Source organism: Saccoglossus kowalevskii, chromosome 8 (genome assembly GCF_978046115.1).
Source record: "Saccoglossus kowalevskii chromosome 8, keSacKowa6.1, whole genome shotgun sequence".
NCBI classification, from domain to species: Eukaryota; Metazoa; Hemichordata; class Enteropneusta; family Harrimaniidae; genus Saccoglossus; species Saccoglossus kowalevskii.
The window spans coordinates 5,952,928-5,973,082 of record NC_140648.1 but is presented as its reverse complement, the minus strand read 5'-3'; the positions used below and the strand labels follow the sequence as shown (position 1 = coordinate 5,973,082).

General features: G+C 32.0%; 1 protein-coding gene across 1 annotated transcript in view; it reads left to right on the top strand.

Moving 5' to 3' along the window:
* Positions 1 to 20,155, top strand: part of LOC100378275 (uncharacterized) — an 80,031-nt gene that overhangs the window by 14,282 nt on the left and 45,594 nt on the right. Inside the window, exons 7-36 of the mRNA XM_085502091.1 lie at positions 784 to 897; positions 1,230 to 1,343; positions 2,135 to 2,248; positions 2,661 to 2,774; positions 2,971 to 3,081; positions 3,233 to 3,346; positions 5,070 to 5,183; positions 5,742 to 5,852; positions 6,035 to 6,145; positions 7,147 to 7,260; positions 7,442 to 7,552; positions 7,703 to 7,813; positions 8,964 to 9,074; positions 9,761 to 9,871; positions 12,931 to 13,041; positions 13,491 to 13,601; positions 14,117 to 14,230; positions 14,490 to 14,600; positions 14,803 to 14,916; positions 15,109 to 15,219; positions 15,405 to 15,515; positions 15,644 to 15,757; positions 16,190 to 16,303; positions 16,469 to 16,579; positions 16,776 to 16,886; positions 17,097 to 17,210; positions 17,748 to 17,861; positions 18,032 to 18,145; positions 18,854 to 18,964; positions 19,694 to 19,807. Of these exons, the coding sequence (XP_085358217.1) occupies positions 784 to 897; positions 1,230 to 1,343; positions 2,135 to 2,248; positions 2,661 to 2,774; positions 2,971 to 3,081; positions 3,233 to 3,346; positions 5,070 to 5,183; positions 5,742 to 5,852; positions 6,035 to 6,145; positions 7,147 to 7,260; positions 7,442 to 7,552; positions 7,703 to 7,813; positions 8,964 to 9,074; positions 9,761 to 9,871; positions 12,931 to 13,041; positions 13,491 to 13,601; positions 14,117 to 14,230; positions 14,490 to 14,600; positions 14,803 to 14,916; positions 15,109 to 15,219; positions 15,405 to 15,515; positions 15,644 to 15,757; positions 16,190 to 16,303; positions 16,469 to 16,579; positions 16,776 to 16,886; positions 17,097 to 17,210; positions 17,748 to 17,861; positions 18,032 to 18,145; positions 18,854 to 18,964; positions 19,694 to 19,807 (3,375 nt within the window). The remainder of the gene's footprint in view (positions 1 to 783; positions 898 to 1,229; positions 1,344 to 2,134; positions 2,249 to 2,660; positions 2,775 to 2,970; positions 3,082 to 3,232; positions 3,347 to 5,069; positions 5,184 to 5,741; positions 5,853 to 6,034; positions 6,146 to 7,146; positions 7,261 to 7,441; positions 7,553 to 7,702; positions 7,814 to 8,963; positions 9,075 to 9,760; positions 9,872 to 12,930; positions 13,042 to 13,490; positions 13,602 to 14,116; positions 14,231 to 14,489; positions 14,601 to 14,802; positions 14,917 to 15,108; positions 15,220 to 15,404; positions 15,516 to 15,643; positions 15,758 to 16,189; positions 16,304 to 16,468; positions 16,580 to 16,775; positions 16,887 to 17,096; positions 17,211 to 17,747; positions 17,862 to 18,031; positions 18,146 to 18,853; positions 18,965 to 19,693; positions 19,808 to 20,155) is intronic.

Here is a 20,155-nt window from a genome sequence, read left to right as displayed (position 1 = left end):
ATCAGTACAAACCAACTGCAAATGCAATATCATTCATGTTTAATTATGTGTGTGATGTTTTTGGGACTACATTATTGCATTACATACTTTTGTAATGGTGTTATATGTCACCTGATCACCAGAGTGTAAGTAGTGCCATTAGTGTAACTGAAAATGGCGGAATAAACAAGAAGTTAAACTTGAAATCGCTCTGGTTTCTTTGATATTTTGTGTGTTCCTGAGTCAACACATCACAATGCGTGAGACAACTTTGTACGACTGAACGCATGCCTGTTAAGTTGATATAAATATGATGGATTTCTTTTCTGAATCATGACATTATGTTATTTATTATAAGGCCAAAAAATTGTTTCTGATCAAAAGTTTCTTAAAATAATTCCGCAGTGATGTGTTTTTTTTATAAGAAACTTCAAGTTGATCTGCACATGTGCGACAAAAGTCAGGCACATTTGCCCTCCTTTTTTTTTAAGTTCAAGTTTTAAGTAAAAGAAAAAACTTAGAGTACTGCCTTTGGAACTGATGTGTTCTAACTTTTAAGGGGCTAACAGTTTGTGATGATTTAATCTCTGATTAATGTTATACACTACCAGTTTGTCATAGGCAAGTCAAATGAATTATTGACTTGGCTTTATAAAATTACTTTCATTCAATTTCTATTGATTATGCCAAGAGGTACTATGATGGAAAATTAGTCCTAATTGCCAAATAGTTAACATGGCAAATACACTGTATATACATGATACAATCTTTCATTGATCATCAATTTTATGTTTTACTTTATAGATATTGATGAATGTTGGAGTTCCCCTTGTCTAAATGGTGGTGCTTGTACCAATGTTGATAACGGATTTATTTGTGTATGTCCAGAAGGATACGATGGGAATACCTGTGAGATACGTGAGTACATACACATCCCTACTTTAAGAAAACATGGTTTGTTTTATTACATTAACTATTATAGGGGTATGATGCTGAAGAGGTCAGCTGGAAATATTGCACTAGTAGAAGAGCATCGTGTAAATGACAGAGATGAGTCTGTGATCAAAGTTGGGTATTTTTTATTGATTTAACACAAAATGTGCTTCTAATAGAGCAAATACAGTAGTACTTAAACTGAATTATCTTCTCTCTACATCCGCATCAGTTAATATTAGTCTCTTAGTTTAACTATTCTTGTGTTGATGCCAAGTGTCACCTGTAATGATTTTTAATGCATTATTTCATTGTAGAAATCAATCCATGTCTCAGTAATCCTTGTGGCAGTAACGGCGTATGTACCAACCTTTTGACGTCTTACACATGTTCATGTATGAATGGATTTACTGGCCCATTTTGTTTGCAAGGTAGGATGGTTTAATCTATATTACACATGAGTTGGTATCGTTCTCGTATAATGGGTCAACCTGGTCAGTTTGCTCAACGGTGCTGTAATCTTCAGAATTTCGCAATTAGCAGCCTCTTATATACACCTCACATAACAACCCCTTGTATAAGCCTCAGCATAACAACCTCTTGTATACATGTCAGCATAACAACCTCTTGTATAAACCTCAGAACAACAACTCTTGTATAAACCTCAGAACAACAACCTTTTGTATACACCTCAGGATAACAACCTCTTGTATACACCTCAGCATAACAACCTCTTGTATAAACCTTAGAACAACAACTCTTGTATAAACCTCAGCACAACAACCTCTTGTATACGCGTCAGCACAACAATCTCTTGTATACACCTCGTCATAACACCTTCTTGTATACACCTTAGCATAACAACCTCTTGTATAAACCTCAGCATAACAACCTTTTTTAAACACCTCAGCATAACAACCTCTTGTATAAACCTCAGCATAACAACCTCTTGTATAAACCTCAGCGTAACAACCTTGATTGATAAAATGGTCCATAGCAAATGTTTTCTATTACAATATACCCTTGTATCACTTCAAACCTTGACATTATTATAACCATTATACATGTATAACTACCTATTACCCTATACAGTAAACATGAGGTTGTTATTTCTTTGGGTTTTGCTGATTTATGCATTGCACCAAGTCATTAGAATATCAGTATTTCATAGTGTATTGCAGTATAGGATTTTTTTTTCATTCAATGTTTTTCTGGTTTTCAGATTTAAACGAATGTTCCAGTGATCCATGTCAGAATGGTGGCACTTGTAATAATCTACAAAACATGTACCAGTGTATATGTCTACCGGGGTATACAGGAATTAACTGTCAAATCAGTAAGTCATTGCTGTGATGCATTGTCTATTACGTACTGTTTTGTAAACGCCATATCAACATATCCCTACCAATCTGTGTTGTTTTTTTACCAAGAGGTGGTGTATTTGTCAATGGTAAAATACATAGATCTGTTTTCATCTGAGTTTCTGTAGCTTATTGGCAGTGGAGATGAAACAAAAAAGCAGGAGGTTGACTTGATAAAAAAAAGACGCACTTTCAAATACACTGGCTGAACAGAATCTGAGAAGATGGCTGAATAACCTTGACCATGACTGATTTATTCATCACCATCCTGCCTAATTTAACTCATCAGCTTTATTACAATATGTGGTTATCTTTTGCTCCATCTTTATACACAATAATAATACTTAATAAATATGATGTACATGATTATTTTAACCTTCCTCTCAGATATTAATGAATGCGCAAGTAATCCGTGTCAGAATGGAGCAACGTGTATAGATGGTATTAATAGATACACATGTAACTGTCCACCTGGTTACAGTGGAGCTCACTGCACAATAGGTAAGTGTAGAGCGACCTCAATTTCCAACAATTGTAATCTTTCTTTACAGCGCCCCCACAACTTAACACATTTCTATTTTATGATAGCATGTTGCATGAATTGTTCATATGTTCTATTATATTCCTTCACTCTTGTATTTCAATTAAGTGTTATTTTATAGAAAATGCATGCTACATTATATTTCCCATTTCATAGATATCGACGAATGTGCCAGCAATCCTTGTCCAAATGGCCAATGTAATAACAATGTTAACGGATTTGTCTGTGTCTGCAACGGTGGTTGGCTTGGCGTCACGTGTAACCAAGGTACATATGGAGACACCTTAAAAATAACAAAAAAGTAAAATCTGTTTTTACACAGCTAATTATCGATTCTTAATTATCAAATTATTTTTTATCATATTTTCGCGCATGGACAAACCAACCACCTTAACGCCATGTAACTTCATTTCTTCAGATTTAGATGAGTGTGCCAGTAATCCGTGTTTGAATGGAGCAACGTGCCTCGACCTGGAAAACCAATATGTGTGCAACTGTTTCCCTGGCTACACAGGCACACGTTGCGAGATCGGTACTCAGTCTCTCTATCTATTTCTCACTTAACACTTTGAATGCTATAATTTACCCAAACCATACTTTTGGTACTACATTTAAAATTTATTGAATTTTATATATTTTTCAACTTTTTCTTTTTTGGACCGTTAGCTGCAGAACTTATTATTATGCTAAATTATGCAGGTTTATTTTGTGACACAAGTTCATGCTTGCATTCAAAATGTTTCAGTTTGATTTTATTCATTTTATCTCTCTTTTATTCCATGCACATCTTTCCTTTCTCTTGCATAATAGTTTCTGTATTTAACAGAATTACAAATATCTGACCATGGTCCTGGGATTTGTGTGGTGTTAGGAATGTATGTTTTTTGTGTGTGAAGTTTTTATTTCAAATGCCACAACAATTCCAGAATCCTGGTTGGGTTTTATTGCACCTACATAGTAGTCAGTATTCTACTGAATGATATCACTGGCAATTCACAATGTTACAATCTCCCCATCTACAGCCCGCCATTCAATGTTGAACTTGTTCAGTACTATAATATAATTCATGTTGAAGTAAAGAAATTAAAAACACAATGTAACTTCAAAAAAAAGAATGGAATGAGTAACAAAATGTAAATGTTTCTAATAATAATAATAATAATAACTTTATTTAAATTAAGCGCAACAATTCCAACATATGAAGATCAAAGGCGCTGATACAATAAACAATCAGTCAAATATTAAAAGCACATTTAAATAAGTGCGTTTTCAGTCTGGATTTAAAAATGTCTACTGAAGGACTAGAACGAACAGACAGAGGTAATTCATTAAAAAGTTTAGGACCTAAATTTTCAAAAGCACGGTCTTTGTATAACACCTTGGACTTTTTACTACACATCTGACGAGTTTTAATAAGAAACTTCGATTCAGATCTTAAACTACGACTCGGTACATAAAATTCGATTAATTCACATAGATAATTTGAGGCAAAACCATACAAAGATTTATACACTAGTAAAAGTAATTTGAAATTGATTCTTTGTACAACTGGTAACCAATGAAGTTTAATAAAAATGTCTGTAATGTGGTCATATTTTCGAGCACGAGTGACAAGGCGGGCTGCTGCATTTTGTACACGAATAAGAGGTTTTAATGTTTGTTTGTTAAGCTGTAGGTTATGATATTGTGATATGTAAGTAGTGACAGTATTGATATGAACGTATTGCCTCCTGAAATCTCCAGACAAAAAAAATGAAGTCAGCAGGCAATATGTTAAAATAATTATTAATATGCACTTTTCTTTATCAAGCAACTGAATGTACTTTCTTGTGCACAATGATAACATTGCATCCTGTAATAATCACATTATTTTTTCTCCAAAAATAATAATTCAGAAACTTAATGTCTATCTGTCTGTCTGTCTGACGCACTGTTATTGAGTTTGAAGAGTCATGTGACAGGAATGAAACTCCATCAGCAAATGTCACATGATATCAAAATGTGTGACTAGGAATCCAACTTTGGATGAGCTGATTGCATTATATAACTAACTCTGCACTACGTTTATATATTAATATAATTCTTTGGCAGTATTTTTATAGGCTTTGGGAATAGTATCAATCTGGTTTACTTTCCCAATCAACACCCTTTTAAAAAAACACTGCTTCAGCACAAGCACTTGTCATGTAAACTGTAACTAATCTTGGTTTCACTCTGAATGTAAATATTAATTCATGTCTTAATTTTTCCTGAAGACGTTGATGAATGTGCAAGTTCACCATGTAGGAATGGAGGTCTCTGCAATGATCTGATTAACATGTACACATGTGGATGTTTACCGGGATATACAGGATACAACTGTGAGATAGGTAAGTGATAATTCAACATCTATATGTGAAGATCTGAAGGTAACAGAATTCATGAATGGAAATAAATCCAACATTTGTTACTTCTAGTATATTGATATATCAATCTCTGATATTTGACTTGAATTGTACTGCATTTACTGTATCTTTAATACTTCTACATTATATTTATTGTATTCATTATATGTACCAGTAATATGTTTGTCATACCATGTGAATAACAGTATGTGTTGATTTATCTATCATGAAACTACATCTTAACCTTTTCACCACCAATTTCCTCTTTTCATCACAAATTCACAAAATAGCCAGAAAATTGGGTAAACAAATTTTTGAGTAATTAAAAACTAAAAATTTACTCAAATTTCGCACAACTATGGTTAATTTTTATAAATATTTTAGAAAGTGCAGAAAAATTTGGGTGAGAAAGTCTGGTGGTGAAAATGTTAATTTTTTTAATTCATTTCTATTCTACTTTAGCATGTTGTATCATTTCATTGCCACCGTTTTCATATCATTCACATTTCATATCATACACAGTTGAATTGCTCTAACCAACAGAAATTAACGAATGTGAAAGCAGTCCGTGCATCCATGGCATCTGTGTCAATGATATCAATTCTTACAGCTGTGTCTGTGAACCTGGATACACAGGAGTGAATTGTGACATTGGTAAAAAAAACAGTATATTTGCAGAGTTTAATATATATGCACTTGACAATACAAAATTATGAAAATGATAAAATATATATAATAATAATGTATACTTGTATATATGTGCTAACCTGTCATCACGTTTATTTTATGTGTTATCATGCATGATACGTTTGTAAACCTATTTATTGCCTTCCCAGACATCAACGAGTGTCAAAGTTCTCCATGTGTTAATGGCATCTGTATTGATGGAATTAATTCCTATACCTGTCAATGCAATCTTGGATACACTGGTTTAAACTGTCAAATAGGTGAATAAGTTGTACTCTTTAAGTTGCACTATGCGGCAGTAACGCGATCACTTATTTAGTTGCTGTTGTTTACATATGCATATTTTAATCCTGCTGTGCGGCATTATAGCTATTACTGTTTTGCTAAATTTGTGTAATACAAAAAAGTGTTTTGTGAATTCTTTTCACAACCCTCACACAATGTACCGATATTTGGCGTTGAATACCAACCACATACATTTCCCATACCCAGATATTGATGACTGTCTTAACGAGCCATGTGAGAATGGAGCCACATGTGTTGATGGAGTTGGAGAGTTTAGTTGTATATGTATACCAGGTTATGAAGGAAATCTGTGTCATATTGGTAATTGAATAAATTGTCACCAAAACTAAATAACTTTGCATGTTTTGTTTCCCTTACATAGTATCTTCCAAAGTTCTCCATATTAACACCCTACCTTGTCGTCGTGTGGTGGCGCTTTGTGTTGGCTGCGTGGATGCTAAATGCATGTGCGTCGACATGCGACCATAATAGATTATCCAATACCTAACCTTAACCTTTTCACCACCAGTTCCCTATTTTCATCACAAATTTACAAAATAGTCCTGTTTATAGTCTGCACTTTGCGTCCAGAAGATTGGAACAAAAATAGCCAAATTGTTTGAGTAAATACTTAAATATTGTCTCTTGGCTCAAAAATTTGGGTTAATTTCCAGAATTATTGAAGTATATAAAGAAAAAAGTTCAGAAAAATTTGGGCGAGAAAGTCTGGTGGTGAAAAAAGTTAATACATAACAATGATTTATTTGTGCTGACCACTACCGGTACTTTCTGGTATTCATGATGACCATTGTATATATATTTTGTATTTTCACTAAAAATATTCTAATGATTTTTTTCTCCAGCATAAAATATTGACATAATGTGACTCCCCATTAATTCCATATTGTCGTGTATTTTTTACTCATAAATGCGTAGCTTTACTATTTATCCTCAATACATTGACTGTTATTTTTAGACTACAACGAGTGTGATAGTTCGCCATGTCTAAATGGCGGTGCTTGTCTGGATCTCCTGAATATGTACACATGTCAATGTCTACCCGGTTGGACAGGTGTTAATTGTGAAATAGGTACTGTTGTATTTTGAGACAATTTCTTGTAACAATACTGATTTAATTAGTTCATCCTATCTGCACAAACATGTATATATTATCCTACACTTACTATTGCAAATTCATGATTGTAATTTTTTGATTTACCTGGTATATTTTTTTGATTTCCTCTACCAATCACATGAATTACTCTTAACAGATATCAATGAATGTGAAAGCAGTCCTTGTATCTATGGCAACTGCATTGATAACATAGATAACTACAGATGCATATGCGACCCTGGGTATACAGGAATCAACTGTAACATTGGTAAAACAATTCCTCCATTACAAAATTGAACATAATATTGACACTTAGTTTTCATTTGTCTCTTGGCTGAAATACAAGTTTTTTATGGATGCATTTTGGACAAGTAGCTTCCCCATGATTCCTTTGTAAACATGTTTCTTGCTTTCCTAGACATTGACGAGTGTGAAAGTTCTCCATGTGTTAATGGCGTCTGTATTGATGGAATTAATTCCTATACCTGTCAATGCAATCTTGGATACACTGGTGTAACCTGTCAAATAGGTGATTTTTCAGATTTTTTTACTATAAATGTCTTATTGTTGTGTAAATAGGCATTCATGCTATTTGTTTCCTTGTCAGTGGTGACTGCTAGTAGTCATTGTAAAATTCTAGAAAAACAGCAAAAAAGTAAATGGTGGTTTTATTGTTTATTAAATGCCTCTTAATAATAGATTATTCTCAACTTGAGCTAAAATTGATTCTTCAGTCAACGGTCACTCTGAAGCTCTTTGACGTACCAGGCTTCTAGAGGGCGTCCTTTGATGACCTCAGGTCAGATTAAAATTGTAATTGAGTCTGGACTATGGATTTCATCAGCGAATTAACCCGTATTTGTCCAACTAAATGAAACTGATATATACAAATCATGGGGTAGTATAGCAACATGGTTTACTTGTTAATTTTCTGCATCTCAGTGAGAAGTCTTAATTTCAAGTTATATTTATGTGCACTACTGTATGCTTATTGTGAATCCCTTTCACAATCCTAAAGTAATGATATTTGGCGTTGAATACCAACCACATACATTTCCCATACCCAGATATTGATGACTGTCTCAACGAGCCATGTGAGAATGGAGCCACATGTGTTGATGGAGTTGGAGAGTTTAGTTGTATATGTATACCTGGTTATGAAGGAAATCTGTGTCATATTGGTAATTGAATAAATTGTCACCAAAACTAAATAACTTTGCATGTTTTGTTTCCCTTACATAGTATCTTCCAAAGTTCTCCATATTAACACCCTACCTTGTCCTGTGGTGGCGCTTTGTGTTGACATGTCACCCATACATGGCCATTTACCATTTTCTTACCATAGTTCGTAGTTCTATAATGTAGAATTATAATAACATTGAAATTGACAGCAATAATTGCACACTGTGCTGTGTTGTTGGTACAATAAAACCAAATTGTGTTTGTATACTCGACTTGGCAATCTTCTGTTTTGCATGTATGTGAACAGCAGGAAACACGGCATATCACTTGCTTTCATTTGTGACAGCAGAATTTTAATGTAAATGTTTAGTTTTGTGAATTATGGATAGAAATAAGTGGCATTTTTTTTTATTTTCACACAGATAATTTCAGTTCACTTGATCATAAAATTGTCATTAATTTTCACAAAATATAAATATTTAAATTACTACCAACAGATATTGACGAGTGTGCAAGCAGTCCTTGTATCTATGGCAACTGTGACAACAATATAAATTCTTACAGCTGTGTCTGTAACCCTGGTTACACAGGAGTAAATTGTGATATTGGTAAAAAGAACAAGTTATTTTGCAAACTAATCCACTTATTAATCAAAACTGTTTTGAGCTAAACATCTCACTATTGAATAATAAGTAACATGATATATAATTTAGTTAGAATTCACTGTGCATCAACTAATAAATATGTTTATTACTACTTACTAAGATAGAAATACACTAATTGTAGAATTCTATAAGATATTGTGTTTGTATAAATGTAGATTTAATACTAATACAGACCATTTACTTGAATACAATGTCAAACATTAAACTTTAATCACCATTACAGTGTGGTATTCCTAGTTGCAAATAAATACCTGCACTTCACCTTAGTATAGGTTTATGAACACTTAGAGAAGATAATTGGTGTTTGATGTTTTTAAATATAAATAGTCTCGCCTTCCTATTTTCACACAAGTGGAACATGCACAAAACCAGAGTTACCAAAGACAATTACAAAATTATTATTATTTTTCTAATGCTCTGATATCATTTGTAAACATCAAAACTATATCATTTACTAAACATAACCTTTTGACAATATGTTAATTGGTTTACTTATGCATTGGTTTGTCCTATGGGAAAGTGACATTAGTTTATTGTAGTACAATTCATAGTTCCACCTAGCACACTCTCTGTCACACATTTCTAATGTTTTAAATATATTAGTAATTTTATTTTAATTAATCCAATAGATATCGATGAGTGTGCAAGCAGTCCTTGTATCTATGGCAACTGTATCAATAATATCAATTCTTACAATTGTGTCTGTAACCCTGGATACACAGGAGTGAATTGTGACATTGGTAAAAAGAGCAAATTATTTTCTAAACTAAACTACTTAATAATGAAAACTGTTTTACTAAACATCTCACCATGGAAAATAAATTTCAAACATTGATGACAAATTTAGTAAGGATTCACTGTTCATCAACTTAAACATATATAGTTAATCTAACACTGATCAGACTCGTGCATAATTGATTGATTAGTGTTTGATATGTGTGCCTTTGAAGTATTCTTTTTGGTTCTTGGCACTGCTGATTTTTATGTTGTCTACTACTGCTGTTTATGTGGTATTGTGACTTGGTTGCACTCAAATATATTGTATTATATTTATTCAAATCACATTGAATTATTTCAACAGATATCGATGAGTGTGCAAGTAGTCCCTGTATCTATGGCAACTGTATCAATAATATCAATTCTTACAATTGTGTCTGTAACCCTGGTTACACAGGGGTGAATTGCGACATTGGTAAAAAGAACAAATTATTTTTTAAACTAATTATTAATTCGGAATGTTTTGTAGATTTAAAAACTATAACTTGAATAATTATAGTAAACTAAATGAAGTGTACATATATACCTAATTAATACCAGTTGAATCATTAACATGTCAAGTGACTCACATTAATTATCCATTCAACACACAAACATCAGTTTAATCCTTTATGCCCATATTAGGTTTAATGTATCTTGCATATATTTAGTTTTACATATAAATGTTTTCTAATATATTGTATTATATTTATTCAAATCACATTGAATTATTTCAACAGATATCGATGAGTGTGCAAGCAGTCCTTGTATCTATGGCAACTGTGTCAATAATATCAATTCTTACAATTGTGTCTGTAACCCTGGTTACACAGGAGTAAATTGCGACATTGGTAAAAAGAACAAATTATTTTGCAAACTAATCCACTTATTAATCAAAACTGTTTTGAGCTAAACATCTCACTATTGAATAATAAGTAACATGATATATAATTTAGTTAGAATTCACTGTGCATCAACTAATAAATATGTTTATTTGATTGATTGGAAATACTTACTAAGACAGAAATATACTAATTGTAGAATTCTATAAGATATTGTGTTTGTATAAATGTAGATTTAATACTAATACAGACCATTTACTTGAATTCAATGTCAAACATTAAACTTTAATCACCATTACAGTGTGGTATTCCTAGTTGCAAATAAATACCTGCACTTCACCTTAGTATAGGTTTATGAACACTTAGAGAAGATAATTGGTGTTTGATGTTTTCAAATATAAATAGTCTTGCCTTCCTATTTTCACACATGCACAAAACCACTGAGTTATTAAAGACAATAAAAAAATATTTATTATTTTTCTAATGCTCTGATATTATTTGTAAAAATCAAAACTATATCATTTACTAAACATAATCTTTTACAATACGTTTATTGGTTTACTGATACAAGTGTTATAGCCATTTTATTTATTTTAATGACTGGTAATTTGTTAATAACAGGTGAACTGGGTAAATGATTATGCAAATTAGTCATTCTCTGCTCTTCCATTCTCCAGTTTCTCAATTTTTCCAATTTCATAGCATAAACACTTGTGTGTACCTTTGTTTTGTATTTTTGAAATCATAGTTTAAAATGTTCCACTTGTAGAATTTTAAATTTTAAAATTTTGCTCAGAATTTTAAAGAATCTAAAGAAAATTTTGCCTTTTGTTTGTTCCATTTTTTGTGTCCTTTGGGAAAATGACATTAGTTTATTGTAGTGCAATTCATAGTCCCACCTAGCACTCTCTGTCACATGTTTCTAATGTGTCAAATATATCAGTAATTTTATTTTAATTAATTCAATAGATATCGATGAGTGTGCAAGCAGTCCTTGTATCTATGGCAACTGTATCAATAATATCAATTCTTACAATTGTGTCTGTAACCCTGGATACACAGAAGTAAATTGTGACATTGGTAAAAAGAACAAATTATTCTTTAAACTAAACTACTTAATAATAAAAACTGTTTTATTAAACATCTCACCATGGAAAATAAATTTCAAACATTGACAAATTTAGTAAGGATTCACTGCTCATCAACTTAAACATATATTTAACCTAACACTGATTAGACTGATGTATGATTGATTGATTGATGATTGATTGATGATTGATTGATTGATTGATTGATTGATCATTAATTAGTGTTTGATATATATGTCTTTGAAGTATTCTTGTTGGTCCTTGGTACTGCTGTTTATTGATGTTGTCTACTACTGCTGTTTATGTGGTATTGTGACTTGGTTGCACTCAAATATATTGTATTATATTTATTCAAATCACATTGAATTATTTCAACAGATATCGATGAGTGTGCAAGTAGTCCCTGTATCTATGGCAACTGTGTCAATAATATCAATTCTTACAATTGTGTGTGTAACCCTGGTTACACAGGAGTGAATTGTGACATTGGTAAAGAGAACAAATCTTATTTCAGAAATAAATTGGTTAAGTGAAAACTTGTAGTATTATAAAAGTCACTTAATGGATTTATGTAGGATTTTACTAAAAATATAATTATTAATCCATTAAACACCAGCATTTGATTTTGTCCTCTTTCACAAAATAAACCTGCATAATTGTTTTAATATTTTTCAAATGTTTTGATCAATCCCTGTAGATAATGGGAAGTTGTTATTATTTGGTCCAAAATTAACAAAACAAGGAGATTATGCTGTTTGTTAAGTGGTTATAACTATTTGTAGATGTAGATTTTAAATTAACCATTAACGAATTATGAAGTCTTTCATTGAAATAACCTTTATACTCTAGTGACCATGTCATCAACATTACTAATTTAAAGTGTCTATTCAACAATAATAAGATACTTGTTTATGCATTGAAGAATGCTTATTTTTGTAAATGAAGTTAAATATTCTAAAGATTGTATATTTCTCACAATGTTTCATTCTGTCTTGGCAATTTATTTTTATTTTTCAAAACATCAAAAAATATAGTAAATGTTTTGTTTCAGAGTATGTTTTGCAATTGATATCAATACCGTTTAATCTATACACTGATGAATTATTCCAACAGATATCGATGAGTGTACAAGCAGTCCCTGTATCTATGGCAACTGTGTCGATAAAATCAATTCTTACAATTGTGTCTGTAACCCTGGTTACACAGGAGTGAATTGTGACATTGGTAAAAAGAACATTTTTTTTTTATAATAATACATTGATAAACTTTTTTCAGCCATTTGTTTTATTGACTAGAAAAAAAATGTACTAATATACAAGGTACCTATACTATCTAAAACAACTAAGTTTAGCTGGACAACAACTAGTAATTTCAAGAAAACCGTTTACTAATATTTATCACTGCCTTTTAGGTTGATATGTGGAAAGGAATGAGCTATTTTTGAAACATCACTTCTCGGCTATATGCCTTGATGTCCATATATATCTTGCTCACATTGAATTGACCATGCTTACAAGCACCTGTCTATTGTTTTACCATGTTCTTGTACTTTTTGTATTGAAGTTTTTCATTTCCACCTCACAAAAATGAATGGATTGTCAGGTTCACTTCTTTTTCTTGGTTGTCCCATGCAAGTGAGATATAATCTAATTCTGACAAAATTGTTTCAACAGATATTGATGAGTGTGCAAGCAGTCCTTGTTTCTATGGCAACTGTGTCAATAATATCAATTCTTACACATGTGTCTGTAATCCTGGATATGAAGGAGTGACTTGTGGCATTGGTAATGAGAACTCATTATTCCATTATCTAATCTATTGAACTGAATAGGTTTGCACACTTGCACCTTAAACACACAGTTAATGTTTATACTTATAAAGTTGCAATAGTCTAATACACATGGTAGAAACGAATGAATATCAGATTGCTCCCAGATTTATGACACCATCATATGAAGTCTTGCTGTTATTTTTATACATCCCTGGTAGCATCCTGGTTGCATCTGTAGTAGCCTTATGCTGTGAAAATCAAAATGTTATGTAGCTGTGTTTGCATAGAGTCTAAGAAAGGAATTTAAACCAGTGCCATCAGATTAAATAATACCTGGGTTTTCTGCTTTACTAGTTTTATTTTCTTGATTTGTAATCTTCCACAATAGACTATATGTTCTAGAGTGTGTTTTTATATGTTGTATAATTTGAAATATTAATTCATCTGTAGTGATGTTATTCATATACACTTGTCACATGGTGTTTACAGCATGTTTTAAGTTAGAAATACATTGTGTCTTATTTGCAGACATCAACGAGTGTAATAGTTCTCCTTGTCTGAATGATGGAGTCTGTCAGAATGGCATGAATATGTTTACATGCCAGTGCCTTTCAGGATGGACAGGCATCCACTGTGAAATAGGTACCTACTGAAGCATTTTGATAATATCAAATTTGTCACATTGATTATATTCACCTTTTTTGTGTTTGTTTTGAATTAAACATTTAACACATTAGTGACATACTGTGTGTTAGGTCCTGTGTGTTAGTTCCTGCCATTAGTCCTGCCCATACTTCCTATAGATGTGATAACTACAACAACATTTCATATTTATGTACCAGACAGCATAAACATAATTTTTCTCACTTCGTCATATACATTTGTACCATTATTTCAACAGATATTGATGAATGTGTGAGCAACCCGTGTATCCATGGCAGTTGTACTGATCATATTAATTCCTACAGCTGTGACTGTAACCCTGGATATGAAGGGCGCAACTGTGATATTGGTAACAAATACAAATAATGTTTTTGTGAAAATTGACTGAAAATAATTACTCTAATTATTGTGCACCCTAACACTAGATATCTCCATGATTACCAGAATTATTCAATTGCTTTGATGTGTCAAATTCAAACCAGGTTAATATTTAATTCTTTATTTTGATTCCTTTCTTGGGAGAAATTTTATCTATAATACTTTACTTTCAGATATCAACGAATGTGATAGTTCACCATGTTTGAATGGCGGTGGTTGTCTTAATAAATTGAATCGTTATAGTTGTCAGTGTCTGGCAGGTTGGACAGGCGTCAATTGTGAAATAGGTACTGTCTTGTCATAGCATGTTTTAATATGTTAGAATCTGGAATTAGGATTACCCTTGATTATGTGTCACAAAATTTGCTATTTTAAATTAACTAATTATTGTTCTAACCAATATTTTCGATACTTCTCATAGTTGTGGTAAACAGTTCTTTTTCTCCAATTGTATTGTAATGATTGTATCATTCCAACAGATATTGATGAGTGTGAAAGCAGTCCTTGTATCTATGGCAACTGTGTTGATAACATCAATTCTTACAGATGCATCTGTAACCCTGGTTACACAGGAGTGAATTGTGACATTGGTAAAAAGATCAAATTATTTTGTAAACCAATTCTGTTTTGTTAGATATAATACTTAAATCCAGTTAATTAATGATAAATTCATACAAATTAGTTCGTCAATCATAAATTCATCCAGATCCATTCGTCAAATTATCATAACTATTCAGTATTCCAGCATAACATGTTGTATCTGTCCACTACACAGACATTGATGAGTGTCAGAGCTTTCCCTGTATCAATGGAGTGTGTATTCATGGAATTGATTCCTATGTTTGCCAATGTAACACAGGCTTCACTGGTCTCTACTGTGAAATAGGTGAAAACCAAATGTCCAATACTTCTAATTAATACTTCAGAATGGTTATTAGTTATAGTTTACTTCCTGTCACTGCAGTGATGCATGCTGGGACATTTTAACACATATCCCTCCTTTGCCTGTTATAGATATTGATGATTGTCACGACCAGCCATGTGAGAATGAAGGCACATGTGTTGATCACATTGGAAGTTTTGTTTGCGCATGTGTACCAGGATATGAAGGAACTCTGTGCCAATTTGGTAACCAAAATACCCCAAACCATAGATCCTCTCTGTTAGAGGGTCTATATGCCCAAACTTAATATACTAAACTAATGCATGAAATGTAAATATTAACCTAAGTCAACCTTTAAACAAAAAATAAACTTGTGTAACTTTCATAATATTACCAAAAAAAAATTGTAAAAAATGTGCATTTTTATAAAAATTAAGGTGCTGTAAGGGTTAATAAGATCTTCCTTCATTAGAAGGAATTTAACAACTGTTTACATATACATGTATATTGTCACCGTAATTAACAGAACTGATCCTATATTTGAATAAACATTATTTGTATTCTGATAAAGATAATAAACACTAAAATGTCTAACAATAAATACATCATTTCTCAAACCTAATTTTAAACAAAATAATTAATTAAATATATATTAAAATAAATACTAATTGTTTCAGAATCCAATGAGTGTACAAGTTCACCTTGTTTGAATGGTGGTGCTTGCCAGGATATACTGAATGGCTATGTATGCAGTTGTCCCTCTGCCTGGACGGGTATAAACTGTGAAACAGGTACCTCTACACATTCTGCATTATTAGCTAATTTAAGATAGTGAAATCAGTGTTTGTCAACCTGGATGGCGTCTTTGAAAGGCCCATTATTTTTTTCAAACCTGAATTAAATGCATAAATAAATGACTGACTTAAAACAATTGCTACACAAAATTATTCCAACAGAAATCAACGAGTGTGAAAGCAGTCCTTGTATCCATGGCAACTGTGTTGATAATATTGACTCTTTCAGCTGTGTATGCTTCGCAGGTTACGCAGGTCGGCTTTGTGACATCGGTAAATGAAATCATGTATACAATTCATTAATATAGTCACTAAAATAGATACAAGTAAAAACTTCTAAAACTTCATTTAAAATTTTTTCTGGAAAGCCAAAACATCTTGAAAACTTTTTGTACTGAGATTTTACATATTGTTTTAATATTATTTACTATTGTATATTCGATTGTTATCTCATTTCTCCACTGCACAGACATCAACGAATGTCAAAGTTCACCATGTAATCATGGTGCCTGTACTGATGGTCTTGATGGCTATGTTTGTCAATGTGACGCAGGATATACTGGATTGCACTGTAATATAGGTGAAACAATTTGTTCAATGTCCCGATCTAAATATAAATTTATAAAATTGCATTAGAGGATAATCATAAGTTGTGTTAGTTTGTTTTAATTCCATTTGTTTTGTTTTTATTGTAGTAACTATTACATTCAGCTATTCATTCATAATGACCTATGTTTGACCTTTGAGGTTTATTGTATTTAACTTAATTATTTTATCCTGTCGTATGCAGATATTGATGATTGTCTTGACTTGCCATGTGCAAATGGAGCAACTTGTGTGGATGACGTTGCAGCATTTCATTGTATTTGTCTACCAGGATATACCGGGGCACTGTGTCTGCTGGGTAAATTGGGAACACATATTTGCATGACATGTAAACCCTCCCTCCCTCCCTCCCTCCCTCCCTCCCCAGTATGTCATTCATAACAATCTAATATATTTAACACAGAAAATCAACACTTATAACTTCAGTTATGAATAATATTAAAAACTATATATTCACACATTTTAATAAAAATTATGTTCATATGGTATACATCACTGTCTTCTCAAAGTGGGTGCAAGACATACATATGCATTTTGATTGGATTCAGAAATACACTAATTTTCCCCCCACTGTGCGTTTATCAATTGCTACCTGGTAGTGTATTATGCAGATGCGAACTCGCTGCGACTTTTGCGCCACCACACGATGACAGTTCCGTGATATATATATGTGTTGTAGAAATAACGATATTAGTCGTTTCGTAATAACAATGCATGATGTTTCTAACACTATATATCTTTTCATCCCATAATATTTACTCCTTAGGTTGGATTAACGTAACAAACTGTGATAATGTTGATTTGTGATGTCAAACTCATTTATTTATATTCACAGATGTCAACGAATGTGAAAGCTCACCATGTCTGAATGATGGTGTATGCACAAATCTTCTCAACAACTATGTCTGTCAATGTCTTGCTGGTTGGACTGGCGCTCATTGTGAATTGGGTACAAAGTTTTATGATAATTTAATTCTTAAATAGTTGGATAAATATAATGTAGTTGTCTGTGGATAAAAAGATCTATTTGTTTTTATCTAGTACCTACCGTGGGTACTTCATTATATATTTAATCTTGTTTTTTAATATTTTTTTCACCTTTTATTGATATTACTACAGACATCGATGAATGTGAAAGCTCTCCTTGTATGAATGGAGGTATCTGTACTGATGACACAAACATGTTTACTTGTATGTGTCTTGATGGTTACACCGGGACACTTTGCGAAATTGGTAAATTAAATATATAGTACAATTAACAGTATTATAACTCACTCCAAACTCACTACAATGTTCCCTTTTTTCCCATTGTATTAATGTACTAATTATATAGTACAGTTAACAGTATTATAACTCACTCCAAACTCACTACAATGTTCCCTTTGTTCCCATTGTATTAATGTACTAATTATATAGTACAGTTAACAGTATTATAACTCACTGCAAACTCACTACAATGTTCCTTTTGTTCCCATTGTATTAATGTACTATTTATATATTTGTTTAATTAATAGGTAGAATTCGATGAACACTGTACCCAAAATAACATAACATAATACATTAATAATACATTCATTCTTTTAACAAGTTTTAATATGCATTATAACACTAACACATTTTTATTTATTTTTTACTCTCCATTTTATTTTTTAGTCACATGACCTGGTTTAATGGGACTGATGTATGTTATAATATCTACATTTATGTAACACAAACTCATTCATTCATTCATTCATTCATTCATCCATTCATTCATTCATTCATTCACCATAATTCATTCATTTATCTGCCTCACTCACTCACTTCTCTGTTCACTTATCCTTTGTCACTCAATGTGCTTTATTTATTACTCATTCAATAATATTTTAATTTATAATATTATTGCCAGTTGTTTACTGATCATTACTGCATATTAATGTACAATAATTACCACTATTACAGATATAAATGAGTGTTCCAGTAACCCATGTCAAAATGGTTTCTGCAATAATATGATAAATTTCTATACATGTACTTGTAATGCTGGATTTACTGGTGTTCATTGTGAATATGGTGAGTGTTTGTTTTCTGACCCATTAAATGCTGACCATTACTGCCATTGGTAGTCCTGGTATATATGAAACATTTTATCATTTTTGTGCACTTACCAAGCGTAAAATAAAATCAGATTTGTTATTTCCCAATGTTATTCACTGTTCTTGATTTTAATCAATCCATTTTCGAGTTCAGAACTCTCTGGACCTGAAACAGATGGCCAACTGGCAGCCATTTTGTTTCTTGAAAATGTGGTATCTTTGACATCCTTTTTCAATTTTTGTTCAAAATTGGTACATACATTATACCTGTTAGGATACATGTCTATGACGATTTATTCCATGTAACAATAAAAGACTGACAGCCATCTTATTTTTGTTGAAAATGTAGTACCATGAACCGTAGTACCATAGTACTACTATGCTTTGTCAAAGTTGGTACATACCGTACTTCCCCGAGTATAAGCCCAGGGGCCTGAACATGTAAAATCGGGAAAATTAGGGGGTGGGCTTATACTCGAGGACCACCTCAGAAAAGATCATGCACACATATATTATCACTGATTGGATTGTATATTTCATAAAACTGTATTTGTATAGGAAGTATACTGGGTTTTGTAGAAAATTCTTCCAATAGACACACCAGTCTGGATGAGAATTTGTCAAATTAAAAGATGCTTTGTCAAATACTATGTAATCTGTTTAGATCACAAACTATTATCATATATATTTGTTTTCATTTATTTAGATATCAACGAATGTGGAAGTACTCCCTGTCAAAATAGTGGCACATGTTTGGATTTTGTTAATTATTATTCATGTAACTGCCTGTCAGGCTGGACTGGAACTAACTGTGAACTTCGTAAGTCAATTAATACTTTGTGACCAATCAGTGTAATTGGTCAAAATCATTGACACAAGTTTCCTTTCTCTTTAATAGTTGAAGCTACTGTAATGACAACTTCTACTATTTTTATTTAAATTTAATGACTTATCACAAACATCTAGTCAATATTTGAATTGAAGAATCGTTTACAGTATCCCGTCAATAATGTATAGTAATGAGATAATTGTTTAAAGCACGGCGGCCATTTTGTTTTGGATTGAAAGAGTTATATTTTGTTGTAAACTGATTATTATCAACACTCTTAGTCTTTGTTAACATTTAGAACATTGTGATTTTTGTTGTTGAAAAACACAATATTTGTAA